Source organism: Mauremys reevesii, linkage group 1 (genome assembly GCF_016161935.1).
Source record: "Mauremys reevesii isolate NIE-2019 linkage group 1, ASM1616193v1, whole genome shotgun sequence".
Lineage (NCBI taxonomy): Eukaryota > Metazoa > Chordata > Testudines > Geoemydidae > Mauremys > Mauremys reevesii.
The window spans coordinates 62780554-62804421 of NC_052623.1; the positions used below are offsets into that span (position 1 = coordinate 62780554).

Here is a 23868-nt window from a genome sequence, read left to right on the forward strand (position 1 = left end):
GGAGGCCACCTGATCTCTCTGTTCTCCAACACCTTCAGTTGGCGCCTTGCAGGGGAAACTGATTTGGGAGAAATGAAGTAAAAGCTGCCCAAACCGAGCTTGAGCACTCCTGAATTTTGAGGTGTTCAAATCTGGAAGGCAGGTGCTGGGGGTGGGAGAGGGCTGTGGGCTCCATGGGGGAGCATGGCAGCAACTGCCTGGAGCTGCATGGAGCCAGATACGCTGGTCTGAGTGGCACAGTAAGCAGTTTGGGGGTTGGAGAAGAGGTAGGGAGTTCCGGGGGGCAGTCAAGGGACAAGGAGCAGGGGGAGTTGGATGGGGCAGAGGTTCGAAGGGCAGTCAGGGGACAGGCAGCAATTGGATAGGCATGGGAGTCTAAGAGGTTTATCAGGGGACAGGTAGGGGTGCGGTCCTGGGGGAAGTTGGGTGGGGTCTCAGGAGGGGGCAGTTGGGGACAAGGAGAAGGGAGGCTTAGATAGGGGCTGAGGTCCCAAGGGGCAGTTAGGGGCAGGGGTCTCAGGAGGGGGTAATTGGGGAACAAGGACCAGTGGGGCTTAGATAGGGGGTGGAGGTTCTGGGGGGCAGTTGGGGCAGGGGTCTGGGGAGGGGGCAATCAGCGGACAGAGGCTGGGATTCAAAGGGCTCTGGGCTGCTGGCAGCCGCGGGGATCCCAGAGCCCTTTAAATCCCAGCCCCGGCTGGGAGTCAGAGGACTCTGGGCTGCCTGCAACCGCAGGGAGCCCAGAGCCTTTTAAATCCCAGCCGGGGCCGGGAATCAGAGGGCTCTGGGCTGCCCGCTGCGGCGGGGAGCCCAGAACCCTTTAAATCTCAGCCGCTGCTGGGATTTAAAGGGCTCTGGGCTGCCTGCAACCGGGGGGAGCTGAGACCCTTTTAAATCCCAGCCGCGGCCGGGAATCAGAGGGCTCTGCGCTGCCCGCTGCGGCGGGGAGCCCAGAGCCCTTTAAATCTCAGCCGCGGCTGGGATTTAAAGGGCTCTGGGCTGCCTGCACCCGCGGGGAGCACAGAGCTTTTAAATCCCAGCCGCGGCCGGGAATCAGAGGGCTCTGGGCTCCCCGCCGCGGCCGGCAGCCCAGAGCCCTCTGATTCCCGGCCGCGGCTGGGATTTAAAGGGCTCTGGGCTGCCTGCAACCGCGGGGAGCCCAGAGCCTTTTAAATCCGAGCCGCGGCCGGGAATCAGAGGGCTCTGGGCTCCCCGCCGCGGCGGGCAGCCCAGAGCCTTTTAAATCCCACCCGCGGCCGGGAATCAGAGGGCTCTGGGCTTCCCGCTGCAGCAGGCAGCCCAGAGCCCTCTGATTCCCGGCCGCGGCTGGGATTTAAAGGGCTCTGGGCTGCCTGCAAACGCGGGGAGCCCAGAGCCTTTTAAATCCCAGCCGCAGCCGGGAATCAGAGGGCTCTGGGCTTCCCGCTGCGGCGGGGAGCCCAGAGCCCTTTAAATCCCAGCCGCGGCCGGGAATCAGAGGGCTCTGGGCTGTCTGCTGCGGCTGGGCAGCCCGGAGCCTGTGAAATCCCCGCCGCCGGGAATCAGAGGGCTCTGGGCTGCCTGCAACCGCGGGGAGCCCAGAGCCCTTTAAATCTCAGCCGCGGCCGGGAATCAGAGGGCTCTGGGCTGCCTGCACCCGCGGGGAGCACAGAGGTTTTAAAATCCCAGCCGCGGCCGGGAATCAGAGGGCTCTGGGCTGCCCAGAGCCCTCTGATTCCCGGCCACGGCTGGGATTTAAAGGGCTCTGGGCAGCCCTGGCGGCGGCGGCGGCGGGGGGGCGCTCCAAGCAGGGGAGAAAAAACATTGGTGGGGCAGAGCCCCTGCTTGGGATTTATTCATGGGGCTAAAGCCCCAGAGCCCCATATAAGTCGGCGCCTATGCGTGCAGGAGAAGGAGGATGGCAAAGATGCAGTGGAAGAAAGGGACAGAATGAATGGGAGGGAAGGATGAAATGAACAGCAAATGTACACTGTATTCAAAAAGGACCATTTCTCATATTTAAAACAGTTTTAAAAAGACCCTGATACCTTCCTAATATTATCTTTCCATTTGATGTAGTTGCCACAGACATTATTTGACCACAAATGGGAAGGGAGCTGGCCCAGATCATCACTGAAGAGAGGGGAGATGGTTCACTAAATAATCTCTGTTAAAATGTGATGCAAACTGCAAAAAAGGTGGAGAACTTGTGTCTTAATAAGTGTGAACTCTTCAATCCGCATAAAGCCTTTTTGGAGGTTTTGTGTATAAGTGGATCATGGAATCATAGAGAAAAAAACGGATAACTCTGAAATACAAGTTTAGATGGCTTGCATAAAGACAACCAAATATCTGTGAATTTTCTTCCTAATTCTCAACAGGGCTGCTAGATTTGGCAACATTCTATAGAGAAAATAGATTGAAAAAGCTTTGCCAGCAAACTATCAAACAAAGCATTTGTGAGGAGAATGCAATTGCTCTTCTTTCAGCTGCAGTCAAATATGAAGCTGAGGTATGGAAAACTTTTATTTGTACTAGAAGTTCCTTAGTGAGAGAACTGTTTTTCGGGACATTGAACTATTTATGGTAACTATTTTTTGCAATTAATGAACCATCACACATGAGTATTGTAATCAACTTCTCTGGCTTCCCTAAGCATGGACATTTCCCCTTTCAGTCCCTACAAAATCAGGCTGCTAATGTCATCTTCCTTCCCCGCTGACTCGATTGTGTCAGTCTCCTCTTTGAATTCTTTCACTGTCTCCTCATCTGCTCTGACATGACATTTAAGCTTCTCATCACCATCGTACATAACTCTGCCAATGCCAGTTATTCACCTTTGAGTTTTGCATCACCTACTGACCATGTTCTTCCAATGTACCTTCACTGACCATTTGTCAGCTTTTTTGCACAATCCTCTCTCTACCTTCCACATGGTCCCCCACATAGGATATGACCTCCTTGGGCTATCTTGTAAGGCCCTTCTCTGTATGCATTTGTTCCTCTCTCAAAGATTGACTTTTCCTATGCTGCTTACAGTGAATCATGTTTACATGTAAACCAATTGCCCGTTGTTCCTTTTCCCCTATCCTGTGTCTTCTCATCTGTCTATTCTTGGATTGTGAGCAGGGAACGTCATTCTAGAATGTCTGGAAAGCACCAATAGTGTAATGGGCTCTACTTTAAAAAAAACATTTTATTTGCAGATATGCTAACATTTTATTTTGTAAAAGAAGTTTGCTTTTTCTTAATTTTTCAGTACTATTTGGTCTGCAAAATATCTGTAGTTTGGTATTTACAAAATATTTGAATATTAATTTTAGACTTAATATATCATTTCAACCTAGTTAAGGAAGGTCCCTTCATGAATACATCAAACTCCCACAGATACTAACACAAGTTAAATATGTGCATTGAGACTAAATTTGTTACGGGCCAAAACATTGCCAATCCATTGATTCCAGTATAATAGCAGTCTGCTTAATCCAGTGGTGAATTTAACCCATCTGGTTGGTAGGGAACCACATATGTGAGTAAATGAGTGTGCTGACTGAACACCAAAAATATTCAGTAGAGCTAATATCTTGGTTGATTAATTACTTGCAAAACCAGTTAAATCTGTCAGCTTGGCAGGTTTTTATAATGTACAGCTTCCCCCTTATTAAGAAATCAAGTCACACTAGGAGACCCAAAGGATGGCACTGAACTGAGAACTTTTAAAATGTTTATTATTTCTTTTGTTTCGTTTTGCCTTTCTAAAGAAGCCTGAAGGGAGAGATTTAAATGAGAAGAATGAACATGTCTGGCGAGGCTGGACTGGTAGTCTGTTCCATGCATAGAGGGCAGTGAGGGAGAAGGGGCAAAAATGGAAGTAGAAGAAGGGAGAGTTGAAACTGTCATCATTGATGATATAAGTATGACAGGATAAAAAATGAGCTATAAATTGGGATGCATTTGTGCGGAGCTTGAAGATGAGGAGACAAGAAGTGTACATTTAATATGGAGGGATTGGAAGATGCGGGTGGGGGGTGACATGGTCGGATTGACAAAAAGATAATTTTGGCTAGAGGCAGAGCAATGTGGGGAGATAATGGCATCTCCACCAACCTCACTAAGTAATAAAAGCAGAAGATGACCAGGGCATTAATAATTGTAACGTTAGGGACAGAAAAGAAAGGTCAGATTTTTAGTGTTGTGGACACTGAAGTGAAAGATACTGTGGTGTGAGGAAGCGCAGCAACTTTTAATAGGATAGGTTTTCATTTGAAGTTTGTTATAGAAACTTCAAAATAGATTGCCTCACCTTAAAAATATTCTACACCTTTAATTCTAGTTGTCAACACCAGAAAAGGCTTTGATCAACCTGTTTCACTTGGAACTATTACAAGTGAAATTATGTATCATGCAACACGTAAAACTAGCCTGGACAAAGCGCCTGTGAATATATTGTAGGAAACAGGTGGTGATGGGGATGGACTGTATGACCTCATGCATGTTTTCCAGCTCTACTTTCTATGATTCACAGTTTTAATTAGCAACTGTAATATTCTTTCAGAAATTTTGTATTGTCCTTTAGCACAGCCATTGATTATAAACTGAAGGAGGTAAGCACTGTTAAAACTGCAGAAATAGTGAAAGTATAGGATAGTGTGTCAGCACCTTAGCTGCAAACGCTTTGTAAGACTACAAGGTGCAGAAATGTAAAACATGAAATTTCTCTCTAGAAATCATCAGTTCATAAAATAAGTCTATATGTAACATAAGAACATAAGAATGGCCGTACCGGGTCAGACCAAAGGTCCATCTAGCCCAGTATCTGTCTACTGACAGTGGCTAATGCCAGGTGTCCCAGAGGGAGTGAACCTAACAGGCAATGATCAAGTGATCTCTCTCCTGCCATCTATCCTCCATCCTCTGCCAAACAGAGGCTAGAGATGGATGTAGCAGTTGGAAAAGGTACCGATGTTCAGTTTCTAATTTATTTTCACTTTACGTAATCAACACAAGTAAAAGATGTGAATATGCTGCAGTTCTCAGCCCTAATATGAAAAATAAATTGACTCAATTGACTTTACCAAAGATAAATTCATCCAGAAGTAATAGTCACAAATAGGACATCTTCGAAAATTCTGTGGAAATGCTTGCTGACGTATTGTCTGTTTGTAGGAGTAGTTCTACGCAATTGCTATTTTTATAGCACATTTCTAATGTACTGTGGGCTGGATTGAAGATTAATTAGCTGTTATTCATACTACAAATTAAAAGTTACGATTTCCTTACCAGCAAAATTATTAAACATCGTTCCCCGACTGGCCAGTGAAGAGAATTTTTTTTCAGTATAGCAGGGAAGCAACCTCCCTTAATTTTCTTTTAGACAAAGATTGTAATACTCCTAGGATTCCTGGAATCTGGAATGAAATTTAAGATGTCATTACATTTCCCATGCACTTTTACCCCCTACCCGTGCCACTTTCTTCTGTATTTTTGGCATTTCCTTTTTTGTTGTTGTGTCTCCCACCACACACATACTTTTTTGTGGTTCCATGCCTTTTCCCTCTGGGTATTTTTTTCATTTTATTCCCTTTTTCTTTTTAAGCCCATTTTTATAGCTGTTGGTCTCCTTTTTTGGCTTTAATTGCATCTCTGCAGAGGCAGCAGACTAGAAGCATTTAACCCATGGAAGGGACTACAAAGGGGAAATGAACTAGCATCTTCTGAAGTTCCCCTCTTCCCTCCTGCCCAGTATGCAATACTTGTATACTTCACACAGAGGGAAACTGACTAGGATTAGTACATTTCTTTTTGCAGCAAGCTTCAAAGAGGTTTCAGATTGTGAATCATGATGTCAAAATATTGCCTTGCAGCTAACTCTGTCTGTAATGTGCTTGCTGCAAAGGACAGGCTAATTCCTTTTCCTTCTGCAGAAGTTGTTTACACAGGAACAGGCTGCAAAAGGGACAGGTCTCAGTGCATAAAGAAAGGGAATGCTGCTAGAAGGTTGACTGGGCAAGACTGGTTGCATGGCCTACAGAACATATGACAGTCATCCACATTGGGTGTCGCTATGCTGAGAATTTTCAGAAAATCTCACTATTGATCTAACACTTGTACTAGTAAGTCTAGAACAAGACAGTTATTTTTACCATCATGTCTAATCCAGCTGCTGCACATGTTTCAAAACACACATTCAGATGTCAACATGTATATCTACATCCTTGTGAGGCTAACGTGTCCTTTCATTAAGTTAAATATTCAGGGTAGTGGAGGCAGTTAATTTGGGGTCCCACAATGGCTAGAAAATAATTTGTATTTTTGACAAATTTTGCAGATGGCCACTTTTGAAGTTAATGTGGGTAAAAGAGGGAAGGAATCATTAGCCTTTTTCCAGGCATACACTAGGAAAATTGAAGGCTCTATTGTTATATGATGCATTTATTTATTGATTGATTGTACAAATAATTTTTAGAGTACCGTATTTTCCGGCGTATAGGGCGACGGGGCGTATAAGACGACCCCCTAATTTTACAGTTAAAATATAGGTTTTGGCCTATATTCGCCCTATAAGACGACCCCCCCTTCCGAGGGAGGGAGCCCAGAGCCTTTTAAATCCCAGCCGCGGCCGGGAGTCAGAGGGCTCTGGGCTTCCCGCTGCGGCGGGGAGTCCAGAGCCTTTTAAATCCCAGCCGCGGCCGGGAATCAGAGGGCTCTGGGCTGCCCGCTGCGGCGGGGAGCCCAGAGCCTTTTAAATCCCAGCCGCGGCGGGGAGTCAGAGGGCTCTGGGCTGCCCGCTGCGGCGGGGAGCCCAGAGCCTTTTAAATCCCAGCCGCGGCCGGGAATCAGAGGGGTCTGGGCTGCCCTCTGCAGCGGGGAGCCCAGAGCCTTTTAAATCCCAGCCGCCCGCTATTTATACCCGGCGTATAAGACGACCCCCGATTTTTGGGGGTTGTTTTTTAATATAGAAAGTCGTCTTATACGCCGGAATATACGGTAATTGCATATGGTTGCACCTTTTGCATTTTCATATTGTGTCTACCTTCAAGTTGAAATACGGAGCTGATCAAATTATGTTAGCTGTCTCCTGTTCACGTTTGTGACGTGATCCTGATTTCTGGTCATGCATAAGGATTCATCATATAGTTCATATGAACAAATTTCATCGTGTTGTTTTTGAGTTGGTCACTTAGATTACCAAACCCACTGTAGACTAGTCAGTCACAGGGTATGCTATCTAGTTGGATGACTGAAACTTTTTAAACAGGAGAATAATGAATGACACATTTTCAGTATCAATCATTTCGACTAAAATTCAGAAACTTTCCAAATTCATAAACATTTTTGCAGTCTTCCACATATTCTAAAAGCAACCCCATGAACAACAGTGGAGTGAAGAGAAACAGTTACTTACTTTAATTGTGATTTTTTGAGATGTGATGCAGATGTGTATTCCACTTAGGCATGTGCGCACCCTGTGCACCAGAGCTGGAGAATTTTGCCAAGCAGTACCCATAGGAGGGCAGCATTAGTGCCTCATGGCCAGAGCCCCTCCCCTGGCTACATGAGGCAGCACCATCCGACCCTCCTCAGTTCCTTCACGCTGAACAGCCAGAGAGTAGACTCTGATCCAGAGGAGACAGAGGGTGAGTCGTGGAATAACAGCTGCATCAAATCTTGAAGAACCACAGTTACAGTAAGTAACGTCTTCTTCTTCAAATAGATGCAGCCACGTATTCCCTTTAGGTGACTCACAAGCAGTACTCCCACGGCATTGGGCTCAGAGTCTAGCTAAACAAGGACCAAAGGACTGCCTTCCCAAAGTTTGCATCTGCTCTGGATGCCACAGTAATGCCGTCATGGTTTGTTAACATATGTATCGACAACCATGCATCAGTCCTGCAAATATCCAACAGCGAGATGTCACTTAAAAACGCTATTGACATAGCTTGTGCTCTTGTAGAATGTTCTTACTCCCAGAGTGGGTGCATAGCCAAAGCCATTCATATGCAGTCTCGATGCAGGAAGTTATCCACTTAGAAATCCTCTGGGAGGAGACTGCCTGTCCCTTCATACCGTCTGCATGTGACATAAACAGATGAGGTGAAGCCAGAAGGGGTTTAGTCCTATGCAGATAGAAGGCCAGAATTGTCTAATGTCCAGTGTGTGAAGACACTGTTCCTTCTCTGGCGATGAATGCAGCTTAGGAAAAAATACAAGTAAATATACCACCTGGTTTCGGTTAAATGGGGAAACCACTTTAGACACATGAATGGATGGATGAAAGACTGAGAGTGCCGATAGATGCTCCCTCAATGAGCTAAGCAAAAGGCCCGACCACTGAAGATGCAGCAGATACTCCAAGATGACTATATTGAGAAACACTGCCACTTTGCCAAATAGGCTATCCTAGTAAAGGGTTTTCTACTACTGAGTAGGACCCTGTCAACCAACCACTGAGCATTTCTCTTCCTTATTCAACCACAGAGCAGTCACGCCATGAGATGTAGAGAGCTGAGCGTGGGATGCAGTGTGACTGTGATTCTGCATGAGCAGGTCAGAATGGACAGGAAAGGATATGGGAGGCTGAATCGACAGTGTGAGGAGGTCGGAAAATCAGCACTGCTTTGGCCATGCCGAGGCAATGAGGATGAGCTTGGACACTTCTGCTTTCAGCTTGAAGATGACCTATGGAATGGTCGGAGTTGGAGGAAAAGCTCATAGAAGAGCCGACTGCCAGCTGAGGTGGAAGGCATTGGTCACAAAGCCTGGACTGAGGCCCCCTTGAGAGCAGAACAGCTAGCATTTCCTGTTGACCCTTGGAGCAAACAGGTCGCGCGATGGGAAGCACCTCCCTGCAAAGATGACTCACAGACACTGGGCTTCAAAGACCACTTGTTGAGGGAAAACTTCCTGCTGAGATGGTCTGCAAGATGATTCTGGACCCCAGGCAAGTGATCGGCTATTGGAGTTCTACTCCTGTCAATGCAGAACTGCCACAAGCTGATTGCCTCTTGGCAGAGCACCCTGGAGTGTGCTACCCTTTGCTTGCTCACATACTACATTCCGGGCACCAAGTATGCCAGTGCCAGAAGTGGTGTGGACCCTGACGTCTACAGCAGTACCAAAACAGCTGATGGTACCGAGGTGGAGGATGGTGAAAGTCACCCTGGTAACATCTGCAGTGCCAGCTGCAGTGGTGCTGAGGAGTTTCCTGGTGCCCAGGACTCTGGCACTAAGCCCGGTACTGGCCCCTGTTTCCACAGACTGTGGAAGGGGAAATTTCAGGCTGCAGTGCCAACAGCCCTGAGGGTTCAGTGACCCATCCAGCCAACGGAGCTATAAACAATGCAGTCCTCGCCAAGTCCTGGACCAAAGGAGAGGTCAGGATGGAAAGTCAGAGGAGGACGGTAGCCACTTGGTACGATGCCAACATGAAAACAGTCCGTGCTGGTATCTCCCTCATCAGTACCGAACTCAATAGATACCTTGGGGCCAGAACTAGAGTTGACAATACAGGTATCTAATGCCCCTGCTCAGTGCCAGGGAGCAGTTAGAGGCACCCACACCATCCCATGCGCCAGCACTAACTCCATGCCAATCCACGCTCTTCCTGGGGGAGGCAGGAGAGTCCACAAGACCTGGAACAGTCTCAGTTGGTCTTATGTGAACTTTTTCCTCAGCGCACTCAACAGAGAATGGCTCCTTCCTCCCTCCCTCCCCCCCGCACTTCAGAGCAAGAGGCAGTAGCACTCTTGGAACCAAGGGCAACAACCTCTGATCTGACAAGGCCCCCAGTGCTGAAGCAGGCCGCATGGCCTGTTTGCTTAAAATAGCACATGTTCACAGTTCCCTATCCACCTGAGTCCGTTTCATGAACAATTTACAGACCGAACACTGCTCCTTGACATGGGCCTCACCCGAGCACAGCAAAGACTGTATGTGGGGATCATTATTAGGAATCGCTCCCCCACACAACAGGCAGTGTGTAAACCCTGGTGAGGGCATCACAGGGAAATACTTAACTACATACAACTAACATTAAACTAATGGTATGACTAATTACATATAACTAGAAAAAACACTAAATTAGTGACAGAATGTGAGGTTAAGAGCGCACACAGCTCCATCTCCAGCCATGGGTGCCGCCACACATAACCAGGTGAGGGACTATGGCTGCAAGGCGCAAGTGGTGCCCCTGTACGGCTCCTGCTAGGCAAAATTCTCCAGTTCCAGTGGCCTTGGCACACTCACACCTAAGTGGGATACATCACTGCAGCTACTCTAAGAAGAACCCCAAGTTTACACATGACATCATTTGCAAATATTTTCATATTTGTCTTTCTACTTTGAAATCTAAGAGTAGGAATGCCTTCCTTCCTTTCGCCAACTCTTCCCTTCCCATCCATCTTGTGTCCTAGGTCGGGCACCCCTTCACTCTACCCCTTCTCCAACATACTTTTACTGTGCTACTCTTGCTTCAATCATCTTGCTGTTTTCAGTGGATTAGGGTTGATATGGGCAGCCTCCTCTTTTGATAGTTAACTGAGGTTTTCAGGAAGCATGGCCTTGAGTTGAGCTTTAGGAAGAAGGATAGCCGGATGTCAGCTCCGTAACCAATCAAAACAGTGGCAGCTGCCTTGACAAGTTTCTGGCCTTGCTATTGTAATATTTTGTTCTAGGTATTATCTAGCATTTGTAAACATTCATGTGGATATTGTTGGGATGAAAGACAGCCAAGATGTGAATGCTCACTTAAATTTGTAATATCTTATTGAATAACTCATAACCTTATTTTGTTCCTAGGACTTAGAAGAATTTTGCTTCAGGTTTTGTATAAACCACTTGACTGTAGTTACACAAACTACAGGCTTTGCAGAAATGGACCATGACCTCTTGAAGAACTTCATTAGCAAAGCAAGCAGAGTAGGAGCATTTAAAAACTGAAGAATGCTTGCTGCAAAGGAAGATTCTTTCATCATGGGAACACTTCCCCTTTGAAAAACTTATCAGCACTCAGAATGTCTGAAAGAAAAGAGGACAACATCCGTTAAAGTCAGCGTCACTGTCGATGGGCAGATTTAGTAAGCTTCCAAGTAATGCACAAGCTTTGTGAAGATGGGTATAGTATAGAATAAACAATAGATATAAACAATCTGCCAACGACTTAGGTTTAAAAAAAAATCCTAATGGAATAATTAAGTTTTCTGTTAAAATTAAGTGGAATGGTCACTATTTTCCATTTGTAGTCCTTGGTTTTTTTCATGAAATATTTTCAAAAACAGCTCTTTAACATCTTCATCTGAGTTTACTGGATAGCATGAAGCTGGCTGTTGCTAAAGCTTCATTATGCACCTTTAAGGTCAATGAAATGTACTAAAAGAAGGTTCCTTTCTGGTTAATTTATCACACCCTCTAGAGAAGTGTTGAGATAGAAGCTTGTTTTGCTAAATATAGGCTAAAGGAATACATCATAAAAATCCCTCTTAAAAGACCCAGTAATATAAAGGAAAAGCCACAGAATGGATACTTTGTGAATTAGGAGCAGCAAAGGCTCAAGAGAAGACTATGCTGAATTTATTTAAGTATGAAGGACTTATTTTAAAGGGCTAGTTTTTAGTTCTTGGCTCTTAAAGACATTTTCTCAGACGAAAAACAATTGGTTCTTTTTTCCAAGGACTTTACCTCACCTTTCCAGTGGAACAGTAACTTCTAATTGGTTTTGTCACATAATGAGTTATTTCACTGTTAGTTTTGCTGCTCAGAAACGCACCTCTTCACCTGCCATGAAAAAGAAACTCAACAAAAAGGAATTATCAGTTGACTTTTCTGCCAGTGTTTACAGATAAGACAGGTGCTTGACATGAATTATGTGTGTGGGAGGAGGAATAGGGGAAGTTATAAATCAATTCAGTGATTAAATCATGAAAGTTAAACTCAGTCTTTTCAAGTGGTAACCAGGTGCCATTCAAACACTTGTTAAAGCAGTAGGTGGAGGAGGTTTCAGTATGCTATGCTTGCATGGAAAGACTTTTGCACTGTGACACAGGCTGTTGAGATTATAAAATATTTATCAGTTTTGGTTTCTGTTATGATACTGAAGACTAATTTGCATGTAAATTACTTAATCTAATTTCTGTTAAAAGAATAGGTGAACTGGCTTCAAAAACTGATCGGCTAGTGGTTAGGACACCACACTAGCCTTGCTCTGTCATAGACATCCTTTGTACCCTTGGACACGTCGACACAGCAGCTGGGAGATGTAATTCCTAGTTCTGGTTCCATACATCTGCTAGCTCTGCTCCAGTTAGCACCTAAAAACTGCAGCGTGACTATCCTGGTGTTACCCCAAAACCAGACTTATGGTACCACCAGAATAGCTTATCTGTTGCCCCCTCCTGGGTTTAGCAGAGGTTCCCTTCCAGGTAGCCTCCTAACTTATTACTCTGTTTCTGCAGGATGAAAGGGGACCCATCCTAGAGGAATTACTCAGGTTTACTAGAAGTTTCTTTTTAGAAAAACTCCCCAGAATATCTTAGACCAGTTACCCTTGGGAGGACTCAGATACAGCCTTCCAATAGAATTGGTAGATACATAGGCAGTACTTTTCCAAAAGAAAGTATCTTTTATTACAGTAGCACACTGATGATCCCTGGCTACAATGTAATCTAAGCATAAAGCTCTGGAAATAAATCCCTTAACACAATTTCTTAATACAGATTTAAAAATATCCCAACTGCAATGTCATACAATTAGAACAGTATTAAGTGTTGCACCCTGCATACGGTGATCAGCCATGGGCAGTCGCTGAGTGCAATCTTAAATTTCAACTTTATATATCTAAAACATTCATAACACACACCTTTATTAACCCAGACATCCATACACATGCTCATTAATACTGTTTCTGTTCTGTATTTGCACTATACCTAGCATGCTTACTCACCGTAGGTGTCTGTCCCTCTGCTCTCTCAGGGTCCGTTCTGTTCTATAGCACAGCCAATACAGTTACTTTTATTTTAATTCTTCCCCAATTTTTAGCTAATGGTGGCAAAGTGATGTTTTAGTGCTGTGCTTAGGAAACAGAAGTGAGCTGCTCCAAAATCTCTAGTATCACTGGACTGAGCTGTGGCTTGGGCTAGTCATCTGAGAATAAGCTTGCCCATGCCCCTGGGTACGTGCTTGGATAGCTAGCCTGAGCTGCTGTGGCCACAGTTATTTTTAGGCACTAGCTAGTGCATGTACAGCTACCCACGCTGGAAATAACATCTCCCAGCTGCTGGGTACAGGTACCCTGAACCTATGTCTCAGTTTTCCTCTGCTAGGAGGGGATAATAGCACTTCCCTACCTTACAGAGGTTTTGTGAGGGTAAATCTATTAACTTGTGAGGTGCTTAGAAATGATGGTAGATAGACCAGATTCAACCCACCACTAGAAATATTCTTTAATCTGCTGTGTCACTATTGTCTAACTAGTAGAGCTGGTCAAAAGTTTTTCTGATGGGACTTTTTAATGGAATGGAAAATGCCCTTTTGTAAAAACAAACACACCAGTTTCATTTAGAAATTGTTGAAAATGCATTTTGATGAGGCCAAAACATTATTTTGACACTTTTGGAACAAAATGTTTCAACTTTTGGTTTTGGGGCCACTGTTTCATAGGAAATTTTGAAACAGTAAATGAAACATTTTCAGCTGAGATAAAACAGGTTTTCATAAAGCTCAATTTGCAAGAAACTTCAAAATCACAATTTCCTGTGAAATGAAAATTTAGGCATCTGCATTCTACTAAATAGTCTGCATGGAGTGACTAAGGAAACAAGGATGCGTTTGTAAATGAGTCTGACAAGAAAAACCAATTCTGAGCAGTGTCTATCACCCTTTAGTCTCTTCGCCATGAGCATTATTTCAGGTCATGCTGTGCACACCAAAGCTTGGGCTGTTTTCTTTCAGGCAGCTTTTTATTTTTGTAGTAGTGACCCTGGGGGACTAACTCTTTGAGAGAACTTCTCTGCAGTGAGGTCTGTTTTGAGGATAAAATGCAGACATCTTGGTTTGTTCATTCAATGAGGATTTTATGCATTTAATTCTTGACCCGGACAATTTAATAGTATTTTTATACACTGCTATATGCACATGTAGTAAAAATATATTTATTTAGCTTTCATTCACATTACTCATTAAACAAGTTACTTTCCTTTGCACTTAAGGGTCCAGCCTTCAGAAGTGTACTGACCTGATGCTTGGAAACCAAAATGCATGTGTATTTATACAGGTGCATGCTTAAACAGCAATGTGAGGACATTAAATCCAGCCTGGGCAGTAACGGTTTTATATTTTTTTGTTTTTGACGATTGAGGATGCTGCCACCACTACTCCTCTTGACCTTGGAGTGGGATCCATTGTTAGCCAGTATTAAATGTGTTTTCGGAGACTCCAGTTCAGACAGCAATGAAAAAATATTTGTAGACATTTTGGACTGTAATCCTAGGCAGGTGAGGTATTCATTCAAAAACTTGACTGATGGCCTAAAATATCCTTGGACAGCTAAACAAGAGACTCCTCCAACTAATCACTGGGGAAAATAAGCAAATAAATATTTCTTGAATTAAATGGAACTTAAAAGGAATAAAAGTAAACTACTACAATAAAGGGGCTATCACAGTGACTGATGTTAGTAGGTTCAGCCTCATGGTGTTTTCTAGGACCCACCTTTGGAATGATGGAGCTTTATTACAAAGCCTGTTCATTGTGTAAATTGCTGTAGTATATAAATGCTTTTTATATAAACTGAAGATAATAATTGTTTTCTTGGGATTACTTTGTAAAATAAAACCTTTATCCATTAGCATGACAAATTTTGCTTGACCCCTAAGGATGTATAATATTTGTAGCCCTATCATAATACAATATCCAGCCAACTTCAGATTTCTGTAAAAACCCATATGGCTTAATAGACAACTAATAAAATGGTTATATTTAGGATCTTCGCCTTTGATCTATTTACTTATTACAATCTAAAGCCTACATTGAATTGCTTCGACCATTCTTAAACAGCTGTTTATTACTTCTTTATTAGCATGTTGTGGGGATGAGGGGAGAGAAATAGGTAACCTACAGGATAAAGATTATAGTTTAAAGACCACAGTCTTTTTCTAAGGGCTCATTTACATGTGGCAAGCTGGGGTGAAAATCTACCCGTGCACTAGCCTGCTGCACACTAGGTATCACTGCAGATCCTGCTGTTATGCACTAGAAGTTCCATAGTGCCCTTTGAACTACTCCTCTTTCAAAGCGGGGTAGGATCACTGAGTACTACAGAACTTTAGTGCCCAGCAGCAAGCTAGAGAGGGGTAGATTTATAGCCCAGCTTCCAGGGGGGGCAGGAGGGAGGGAAATGACTAAGTGTTTGTATAGACAAGCCTTTAAAGAAATGACTGTTAGACTCATAAGCAGCAATAAAGCCAACGTCTGCACAAAAATGGGGGGAATTTGATATGAAAACAGATTTCAAGCCTTTCAAAGAAGTTAATGCAGTAGTGAAAAAGAGTGATTGCAACTAGACGAAATGCCTTCTGTGGTTTTGACATACCACTTCTGCTTGGTAAAGAAGGTTGGTTTGGTTTTTTTCAAACCTGTATAAACTAAACTTGTTACATTTTAAACTATTCAAATTGTATTGTGTGCTGGTTTCTTACAACACCACAACCTTCTACAGGTTTCCCACCGTTCCGTGCACTTTTATAATTGGTTTCTTTCTTGGCCTGCAAATAACTGCAGTAACTCTCACATCCTCAAGCGGGTGCACATGCTGTTTACTTAGACTTGTCTAGAGTACCAGTGGTTTGGAAATACAAAATTCTTCATGTATACATCTACATGAAAGAGCTGAAGTTGCACTGTTGAAGAGGAGCATAAATAACTGAATACCGGTTTTTTTATATTCTGTTTCAGTAACAGAGAAGTTACTCTGACCTTTAAAATACATCATATCAGGAAATAAGAGGACATAAGGAAGGGACCCAGACATGGTTAAAACTGCAGGGAGAAAAGGTCTCTAGTACTATTGTTTGTCCAACTTTGGATCCTTAAGGCAGCTGGATTTCCCTTTCTGGAATAAAATTTCAGAAACACTAGATCATTTTGAAGAGCTGTGTGTGAAGCAGTAATAAAAGTACTAATCTCAAATGTCAAACTTTCAAAATCCTCTAATGGCAATTGCAGCATTTACTGTAACTCACCAGAAATATCAAATGTACTGCTTGGAAATTGTATTCTGACAGTTAATATGGTCGTTTCTATAAACTGGAGATAAACGTATTCAGCAAAATATCTTATGTTGTTAGGTGAAGGTTTGGGTTAAAGCAGTAAGAAGAAAAGGGACAAATTTTGCTTATAGCACCCAGGTGCAATTTAAAGTCATATGTACTGATTTTACAAACATTCTGGTCAGCACTGCAAAGCTAACATAGCAACAAACTTTGTATCCAGTAAAACCTTACTAAGAAGATAGATAAGTTTTTAAGCTCTAAATGGCAGGGACCTACCGGTAAGTTAGACATAGCAGAGCAATAGCTGACAGATAGAGGAAGAGAAAATGATGGCTACAACAGTAAGAAATTTGTGAAATAACTTTCTGTAACATACATCTTACTTGCTTTCTTTGTGGTTTGTGTGTGTTACTAGTTGGAAGGTGGAAAATCAGTTAAGAGGGTCAGAGTGGTAAAGTAAACAGAGCACTATTCCATTCTACTTCCTATGTGATCAGTAGAACTTCCAATTAAATTGTAATTCCAGATTCTTTAGTTGGTGACGACGGAAGAAGCAGAAAGAGTAACGTGATTTTCAGGTGGAGTCTGCATTGTTCCATCTGAGGTTGCACAATCTAGTGGGTAGGCCTAGACTGGGTAGCTGGAGACTTGAGTTCTCTTCCCATCTCTAACCCTGCCATTGACCAATTCTATTTCACCCCTGTGCCTCGTGGTCCCCTCCTGCCCGTTGTCTATTTAGATTGTAAGTTCCTCAAAGCAGCAACTGTATATGTTTGTACAGTATTTAATACAAGGGGGTCCTGATCTTCACTGGGGCCTTGTGTGCTACTGTAATACAAATAATGATAATGCTGGTAGAAAATATAGTTAGAAAAATCTAAAATGAACTCAGACTGAGGGAACTAATGGAAGTTTTGTAGATGGCTAAGGGCCCAATTGTGTATTTAGATCTAGATCCCTGCACATGTACAGAGCTTCACTGAAATCAATGGGGCTCTGCTCACACCAGTTGTAGGATTGCAGCCTAAGCATGAAACAGAAGCATGTTATTTCCACATGATACTTTCTTATTAACTTTATAGCTAATAAAAAAGGAAGTTACAATGATCACCAATAATCTTATTAAAGCTGTTTTATTGATCTTGAAAGGAATGAAATCCATTAGTTGTACAATATGCAACCATACACTTTTAAATGTAGTCTTCAGTCTACCTGAACAAAAAAATTACATTGTCACAGTAGAGAAAGGATAGCCTGTCTAAGTACTGAACTCTGCAGCATACTACTCCTTGCAGTTCTCTAGCCAGCAAAGTTAATATCTGGGCACTATTCAAACTGCAACTATGGAGCTTAAAGTCAGTGTATCCCATTATTTGTAGTATATTTCACCTGTAAACTCTGCAAAAAAAAAGAAGAAGAAGAAGCAAAGAAACCTAAGATACTAACACTTCTGTACATCCTTCAGGAAGTTGAAACCATATTCAGACTTAAAACTTAAGGCAACTGTTTTGTTTCAAAGTTCATCAAAATATTTCCAAATCAATATACTGTTGTACAGTTTTTAAAAATTGCTGTACAATTAGATTTTGACTGACAAAAACTGATCTTTAAAAAAACCAGATGACACTACCAAAAGTGTTTTCTATTTTCAACTAAGAGATTTCTAAATAAGTTACCCACACAAGATTTTTTTTAAAAAACCATGTTTCTGTGTTTTCTACTGTATCTACTTTAATTTAAGCAGTTGCACAAAACTAAATCTTCATAAAAATGAATGGATAATTCTAAAGGCAGCAGTCATCAGAAAGCTCTGCTAGAGCTGCTTTTTAGACTGCTAGAAGTAAAAAAATGTTTATACCTTTATACTAGCAAAACACCCACAACCGAGTAGCTAATTTAAAAATGTATTTGTTTAGCAATAATTCAAGTAGCCTTAAAAGTTGTGCCCTTTTATGGAGAGAGGGAGGACTTTGACCAAATTTTCAGATCTGGATGCTTCACATGTTAAACTTTATCTAAATATGAATTTGGGTGTACTTTGGAAGTCAGGCTATTCATTCTTAGGAGGCCAACTTGAGGCACACAGGTTTAAGTTACTAAAAGTAGGGTTCTGTTCCCATTTCTTGGCAAAATTGAGTAAGCTAAATCATTGACTTCAAGCAAATCAGTAGTTGTAGAGATCATTGCAAGAAACTCCAGATTGGTAACAGTATGATTCCATTTCATGTGCATTTTTCTTATTTTTCAGGATCCAGAAATATCAGAAAGTGCACTTTGAGTGTTTTGTATCTGGGGAAAAAAACGATGTCCCTGGAACACACTTACTCTCTGAGTAATTCATACTCAGGTTCAAACAGGCTAACAGATGACCAGCAGTGTAACTGTCCACTCAAACTGTGAGGGGGAAAAATTACTAGAAGATGTTAAGAATCTGAGGTATCTGTTATTTGTTTCAGTAGTATGGCTATGTGAGTTTACTTTACACTTTGTTTGCATGTTGTACTTACAATGGCCAGGCCTAATCCTGCAACAGTGATGACTGCATGTATAGTAAAGTTAATGGGCCTTAGCATGGTAATTCTGTAGTCTGAAGTCCTTGCAGTATCTGGCCCCTAATTCACAAAATATGCAAATAGTGCATAAAATTCCAACATTAAAATGAAATCTAATGAGCAAAAGAATTAGTGCATTTCAAATCATTCTATCTAACTTTATTTTTGATAGAAGAGTTCAAAATAAGTGGAATGAATTGGCATTAAATGAACAATGTTGCAATAGGAAGCTGAAAAACTCTTCCAAATCCTCAAAAATATATAAATTAATAAACTCAGTGGCTTACATTGTGTACATGCTACATCATATGGCATAGTATAATGAAAAACACTGAAGTAAAAAAAAAAAGCCAAATATTTTAAACTAGCAATTGATCATAAAAAAGTAATTAACATGGTGGCTGAAAAAGAAAGACAAATGCAGAGAAGCATGCGCTGCACCGCATGGTCCTGAGAAGATGTTCACTTTTCTTCAGTGGCTGATGTATCAGTTCCATCATTTAGTTTTTGCTTTTGCATTCTTGTTCGAGTAGATGCTAGAGAAAAGTTACAGTAACTTTACCACCTTTTTTAGTAAATCAACTTGTGCAAAACAATTTAAGAGTGTATTTATTCATGATACAAAGAATTTAACTTTTAGCCTGACAACTTTTCTAAAAAAATTAAACCCTAATTTGAACCACAAGTACTCAAATATTTACTTCTGAATTACTTGGATAATTCTGACTTGCCAGTTTATTTTACAGCCTTAAAGAACTGTGTACTTACATTGTACAACTCTGTGTACTTATATTGGCTCCCGTTATTGTAGTATTCAAACTCTTTCTCTCTCTTTCCTGAGATAAAGCAGGTCAACTGAGCCCTATATGTGGGTTAAATCCTTTTGTTGCTCAGAGACAGCTAATACCTCGATCAGAAAAGAGCTCTGTATCGGAAGCCTGACTCACCAACTTCCTCTAAAAGGAACTTTTCCAAAACGGCAGTAGCTAAATAACCACACAGTAATAAAAAGTAACTAGATATAATACTAGAACATCAACTCTTAAACTTTGCAACTAGTAAACTACAACCAGGACTGAACCAAATTTTAGTTCCCTACCCTAATTTAACAAAGAGATATGTAGAGGTGTTTGGTTCAGCAGACATGCCTGTCTTAGAGAAGAACACAACTGTTTTTGGTGGGGATAGGGGTGGGCATATCCACTGATTTATACACAAGATGTGACAAGCAGTGAAAAACTATACAGTTAAACCAATACTGAGAGCAGTGTTCTCAACCTTTCCCGGTTACTGTACCCCTTTCTGGAGTCTGAAGCCCAAGCCCCACTGCCTGGGGCTGAAGCATGTAACTTAGCTTCACGGGGCCCCAGGCAATTTCCCTGCTTGCCACCTCTTAATGCTGGCCCTGCACTTGCGCCCCCCAGAAACACTGATCTAGATCAGCAGCTCTCAAACTGTGGGTTGGGACCTCAAAGTGGGTCACAATCCCATTTTAATGGGGTTGCCAGGGCTGGCGTTAGACTTGCTGGGGCCCGGGGCTGAAGCCTGAGCCTCACCGCCCAGGGCTGAAGCCGAAGCCTGGGTGGCGGGGCTCAGGTTACAGTTCCGCTATCTGGGGCGGTGGGGCTTGGGCTTTGGGCCCCCCACCCAGGGTGGCAGTGCTTGGGCCTTAATCCCCCTGCCCAGGGTGGCAGCACTCAGGCTTTGACCACACACACACCCCCGCCCCCTCTCCTGGGGTCATGTAGTAATTTTTGTTTGAAGTTTGAGAGCTCCTGATGTAGATGAGTTGATATACCCCTGGAAGGCCTCTGTGTAACCACAGGTACTGGGTGAGAATGACTGGCTTAGAGGACTGACAAGATGTGGTCTCAAGAGGGAGGGTTTTGTAATTTTGGTGGGTGAGAATCTTACTTGAAAAGCTGAAGGGAACCCTGTAAAAGAAGAAAGAAATGTTGATCTGGCTGCCTGTAACCACATCCAAGGGAACATAAAGTGTTTATTATAGCTGATCTGTGGCGTTTCAGTATTAAAACAAGGCAATGTACAAAACTATGCAAAATGCAGTCTTCTGTGCATTTACAGTTAATGGAGCACATGCCTTCCATGTACTGAAATCCAAAGCAGTTCACCTGGTCTCTTTTAATTCATAGTAATTTAGTACAGGTGACTGTCCACTGGAAAATGTTTAGGAATACACCTCGGTGTGACTGCTTTAAAAGGTGGACTTTAATACAGATTTCACCGCATGGCTATATGAAACAAGCAGGGATAGAAGATGGTGAAAAGATAAAGCACATTAAGGTGGAGCGTAAAGAATACCACTCTACCAAAAACTGCATCTGAGACCCGCCATCGAATGTAATATGTAGCCACATAACTTCTCAGCCCAGGAAGCCTTCTGATCTTGACTGTCCTCCCTTTATCTTCTGAGGTGTGAGTCCTCCGTATGTATTTTTAATGTAGTTTAAGCCATTTGGAAATGGTGTCTTTATAGGCTTTTATGCTGCTGAGTCTGGGATTGAAATAGGATGAGACGCAAGCATTTTATCAACTGTTCTATCCTTTTCACAGGTATCATGAATCTTCTCTTGAAATCCAGTGTGCACAGCTGATTTTTTCTTTTCATACTTGAAGTCAGTATTTTAAAAAAAAACAGCTACTTTCTGGGATGAATTATTTTGTCCCTGTAGAATATGCAGTATCGTGGCTTGCTGGAGCATGCTATACAGCCCCAGTCCTGCCAAGATAACAGGTCACTGATGGTTAAGAAGTGTGACAGACCCAAACCAGTGGGGTACAGGAGTCTGGTGGAGGGCAAATATACTGGTTACTGGATGAGTAGTTTTCTGTTCCCTGACTGACCAGAGCAGGGGCTGCACTAGAATAATCAGGAACCTGCTAGAACCTGTTAAGGCAGATAGGCTGATTAGAACACCTGCAGCCAATCAAGGCAGGCTAATCAAGGCACCTGGGTTTAAAAGGGAGCTCACTCCAGTCAGGCTGTGGGGAGCCAGAGGAGAGGAAGTGCGTGTGAGGAGCTGGGAGCAAGAGGCACAAGGAGCTGAGAGTGAGCTGCTGGAGGACTAAAGAGTGCAAGTGTTATCAGACACCAGGAGGAAGGTCCTGTGGTGAGGATAAAGAAGGTGTTTGGAGGAGGCCATGGGGAAGTAGCTCAGGGAGTTGTAGCTGTCATGCAGCTGTTACAGGAGGCACTATAGACAGCTGCAATCCACAGGGCTCTGGGCTGGAACCCGGAGTAGAGGGTGGGCCCGGGTTCCCCCCAAACCTCCCAACTCCTGATCAGACACAGGAGGAGCTGACCCAGACTGTGGGGAAGATCACTGAGGTGAGCAAATCTGCCAATAAGTGCAGGACCCACCAGAGTAGAACAGGAACTTTGTCACAGAAGGTAATACCGTTGAGTGCCTGCAGCACTAAAATAAGGGTGGGATCTTCAAAAGTGTACCACATTGGCCTAACTGTTCCTCTTGAACTTGAGAATTGTACCATTCACTTCAATGGGAGCAGAGTTAAGCCAACTCTAAGCACTTTTGAAAATCCCACTCAAATCCCATCAGACATCTCATTTTAGGTCTAATGCTTTCAACAGGTATGTGAATATGATCTGCCAAAGAGGCCCTCTGGGAACAAAGGACTGAATACTAATGAAATCTGCACTTTAAGAACTATGCACCAGTTTCCGTGACTATGAGATGAAAGAGCTAATGGGATGTGAATTGTTTTATATCTGCAACCTCTCTCTCCACTAAAAACTGAAAAAGGTTCCAAATAAAAATGTAAGCCTTCAAGGATGATTCCTTCCTGGCCAATAGGAGTGTTCTCTTTTCCTGCACAGCCTGTTTTCTTTAGCTCTTCCTATTCAGAAGCATCATGGACTTTGTGTTCAACTTCTGTAAGAACATTGAGAGAGTAGGTTATTCCTCCTTGATGACAAATGCAATATGGCCTGGGATGTCAGATACGTCAGCTCTGACAACTTCTGACTCATGATCCAGTGGAGAGCAATCGACATCATACTGTCCTGTTTGATCTTCTATACCACTCTGGACAGTAGTGGAATTGGACAGAAGGTATAATAGGGAATTGGGATGACCAGTCCAAGGACAGAGATCCACTGTTGCCACTTTCTGGAGGTCCTTTCTCTGGAGAGGTTTTGCAACCTTTGCTGACACTGAATACTATTTACTAAACCAAAAGGGACTAGTTGTGTAAGTAAGTACCATTTGATTGAGTAAAGGGTGAAAAATCTGGCACTACAGTGGTATGTTGGTTTTCTGCAAAGGTGAAAGGTTATCTAGGATGTTGTTAGTTTGAAAACTCAGGGTGCAGACACCATTTCCTGGGATCTCTGGTCTCCACAGATCCTGAGTCAAACTGAAGACACTTCACTGTCTGCCTCTGTATGATCTAATGATGAGAGAAAGTCTCTTCATAGACGGGGATGATGCCAAAATCAGTCTCCCTCTTTAGCGCGTTTGTTGATTGCCTTGAGATTCAAAACATTTCTGATTTTTTCTAAAGTCTCTTTAGGCCCAGGATAAAGATGGATTATGTTCCAGAGAATCTCTCTTTAAAGAGCATTGGTTTGGCTGGCCTTATCAAGAGCACACTGTCTGATGCTGCTTGCATTGTCAGTTTCTCAGGGTTCTTTGTTGTCCTTAGCTGTATGAAGCAAATGTAGGGATTCCTCCAACTAAAATTTTAGTAATTTTTAAAGACTTATTGATCTGAGAACTTTTCTATGTGGAAAAAAAAAAAGTTATATGCCCACCACATGGAGAGTATACCTCTTGCTCAAGAGCATATTTTATGCAGTTCAATTTGTGAATTTCAAAGGTGGGTGTTTCAGGTCCTCATCTTCTGAAGGTTCTGTTTCCAAATGGACCTCTGGATGTTCCTTTTAATCTGTTGTAACTGAAAGCCTAAAAGGAGGGGCAACTTCGTTAAGTGTGTGTACGCCTACTTGCTTGAAATGGTGAATGAGTAGCATACAGTTATGTGCTTGGCAGCCGCATTACTAAAAATCCTCTGAAGATCTGTCTCTTGGAAGC

The 23868-nt window shown here is 42.8% G+C and overlaps 2 protein-coding genes across 18 annotated transcripts in view; one reads left to right on the forward strand and one right to left on the reverse strand.

The window, feature by feature from the left end:
- Positions 1-23868, forward strand: part of RCBTB2 (RCC1 and BTB domain containing protein 2) — a 122082-nt gene that overhangs the window by 57891 nt on the left and 40323 nt on the right. For 3 of the 12 annotated variants that reach the window (XM_039519850.1, XM_039519849.1, XM_039519851.1), the window contains exons 13-14: positions 2361-2491; positions 8458-8926. In XM_039519850.1, coding sequence (XP_039375784.1) covers positions 2361-2491; positions 8458-8694 — 368 coding nt within the window. In that variant the 3' untranslated portion in view covers positions 8695-8926. The other 9 variants (XM_039519852.1, XM_039519854.1, XM_039519855.1 and 6 more) reach the window with 7 other exon arrangements.
- RB1 (RB transcriptional corepressor 1) overlaps positions 17359-23868 on the reverse strand; it is a 176360-nt gene continuing 169850 nt past the window's right edge. For all 6 annotated transcript variants that reach the window (XM_039519842.1, XM_039519843.1, XM_039519844.1 and 3 more), the window contains one exon: positions 17359-19329. In XM_039519842.1, coding sequence (XP_039375776.1) covers positions 19256-19329 — 74 coding nt within the window. In that variant the 3' untranslated portion in view covers positions 17359-19255. The remainder of the gene's footprint in view (positions 19330-23868) is intronic.